A 2139-nucleotide genomic window follows, 5' to 3' on the forward strand; every position below is an offset into this window, starting at 1 on the left:
CCAGAGAGAGTGAAAAACAACCCTTTCACACCCTGAAAGCCATGAACAAGAATAGCTTTGACCTGGTAACGGCCCAATCCTTTATCCTAAAGGCAAACTAGCCCTTCTGCCCTCCTCTCCTACTCTACAGGCAGGAGGTCTGCTCCACGGCCACCTTTTAATTTAACAACAAATACCTCACAGAGTTTGAAGTGTTAAGCAGCAAAATAAGGCACAACAGCATGACAGTAATACCAAGCAATGCAGCGCTTTAAAGTATTCTTTAAAAAAGAAGTCAACCCAAAACTTTATTTAGTAGAAAACTTTCAGAAGACAAAATTAGTCTGTTTGAACGTTTGAAGTATTACACTGACAACATACTCATTAGAGACAATTCCCGTTCTCCTAAGGTGTAATCCCGTTTCATAATGCACCCTTTATTCATTGCTTTCATCCTTACAGAGAGGCTGTAAAGCTGCTCTTCTGCAATGCCATCAAAAAAGAAGTCCTCATTGAAGATGGGATTTCTGCTTCTCTTTATAACAGTGCTTCTCTGCTTCTGCGTTTTCCCTGGCACCAGGGAGAAGGTGATACAGCAGTTTATGTTTTTGGGCTCTACACAGTCATCATATAAACCCTCTGCACTGATCAGGCGGATCCGCAGCCTTTCATTTTCTGAGCAGTATTCAGCCGATAGCCTCAACACGCCTCCCTTGTCCATTACCACAGTGCTCTCTCCCACTAGTCTCTCCCGGCTGCGAGTCAGGTCCAGGGGAAATATGGGAGAACAGGACATGCTAAAGCTCCGCGTGGCAAGCAGCCCCTCTGAGGCCCGCCTGATGGCACTGGGGCTGTTATCAGTGGAGCTGCTCTCCTCTGTAGAGAGAGAGTTGTTCCTGGCCATGCTGAATTTGTTCTTGGCTTTCAGCGCTCGGCAGAGCAATCCCTCCAGACTTTGTGTTTTGATCAGGGAGCAGGATCTGGGAGGCGACCTGCTGAGAAGCGGAGAACTGAAAGGAGAGGAATCACTGGAGGAGGCAGTATCGCTGTCACACGCGCCTTGCCTGTGCAGAGAGAGATGCTTGGGAGGCAGCCTCACAGAAGCGAAGCTGATAGCAATGGGATTAGACGTACTCCCTTTGCCACTGAACGTGTTAGCTCTGGATCGAGACAGCATCAAGCTGGGCAGAGTACCACGCGGGTCACCGTGGAAGATGGACTCCTTTCTCCTGGTGTGGGGACTCTCCAGCAAAGTGCAGAAGCCGTAGGAAGTGGGGGCTCTGAGAAAGTGAGGCAGGGAGAGCGCTGCTTGGGACTGTGGGTCCGAGTTGGTGCTTTCTTCCTCCAGGGCTGGGATCTCTTCAGCACTTTCCACCTGAATGAGATGTGGCAAAGAAAAGCTGGGGCTGTAGTAGGAAGGATCAAGATCTGCATCCTCTGAACTGTGGTCCTGGTGGGAGCCAGTGCCCTTAACAGGGCCAGAGCTGGTCAGCCTGGGGGGAATGCAGAATTCAGGGATTCTGTCAGGGGTGAGCACATTAGGAAAAGCACCAGTCCCCAGTCGGGCTTTTTCAGGCAGATTTTGGCCAGGTGGCAGACCCAGGAAGGAGGAGCTAGGGAGGTTTCCATTTCCATGTGACGCTCTGATCTTTTCCAAGAACCACATCACTGTAGCTGGGCAGGAGGTCCTCAAAGGGGAAAAGCTGGAAGTACAAACCCACCTGCAGACACAGAGATGCAGAAGTACATGAACATCCTTTCTAGGACACACTACAGCCAAGCAAGGCACGGAGGATGCTGTTCAAGGCAGGACTGGCACAAGCCCAGTCAATCCACAGGTTCACAACAGCCTCTGCCCAGCACGCTATCTTTAGCGAAGTCAAACGGATTTCGCCACAAAAACAGAACTAAACCACTGAAGAGATAAAACCGTATCGAGACACTACCAGGGGAAAACGTCCCTCTCTGATAAACCCCACCCTCTTTCTCCGTTAGCAGAGAGGACGTACCTTGCCAAGCGCAAGCCACTCGTGCTTTCCAGCAGCGCTCGCTCTCTCGCTGCTAACCGGCCTCGGGCACCCTCGGCGGCTGCAAGTCAGCACCCGCAGCCCGCCCCGGGCCGGCCCTTTTCTAGCGGCGCCGGGCGCCTCCCTCCCGCGC

At 51.8% G+C, this 2139-nt stretch overlaps 1 protein-coding gene across 1 annotated transcript; it reads right to left on the reverse strand.

The window, feature by feature from the left end:
• Positions 1-261: 261 nt before the first annotated feature.
• LOC103894572 (C2 calcium-dependent domain-containing protein 4C) lies at positions 262-2060 on the reverse strand. Its single transcript, XM_009273989.2, has 2 exons — positions 1989-2060; positions 262-1700 (listed from the first exon to the last, which is right to left on the reverse strand). The coding sequence occupies exon 2, from the start codon at positions 1643-1645 to the stop codon at positions 344-346; it is 1302 nt and encodes a 433-aa protein (XP_009272264.1). The 5' UTR covers positions 1646-1700; positions 1989-2060; the 3' UTR covers positions 262-343.
• Between the last annotated feature and the right edge of the window lie 79 nt (positions 2061-2139).

The sequence above is a fragment of the Aptenodytes forsteri genome, unplaced genomic scaffold, assembly GCF_000699145.1.
Source record: "Aptenodytes forsteri isolate BGI_AS27 unplaced genomic scaffold, ASM69914v1 Scaffold239, whole genome shotgun sequence".
NCBI classification, from domain to species: Eukaryota; Metazoa; Chordata; class Aves; order Sphenisciformes; family Spheniscidae; genus Aptenodytes; species Aptenodytes forsteri.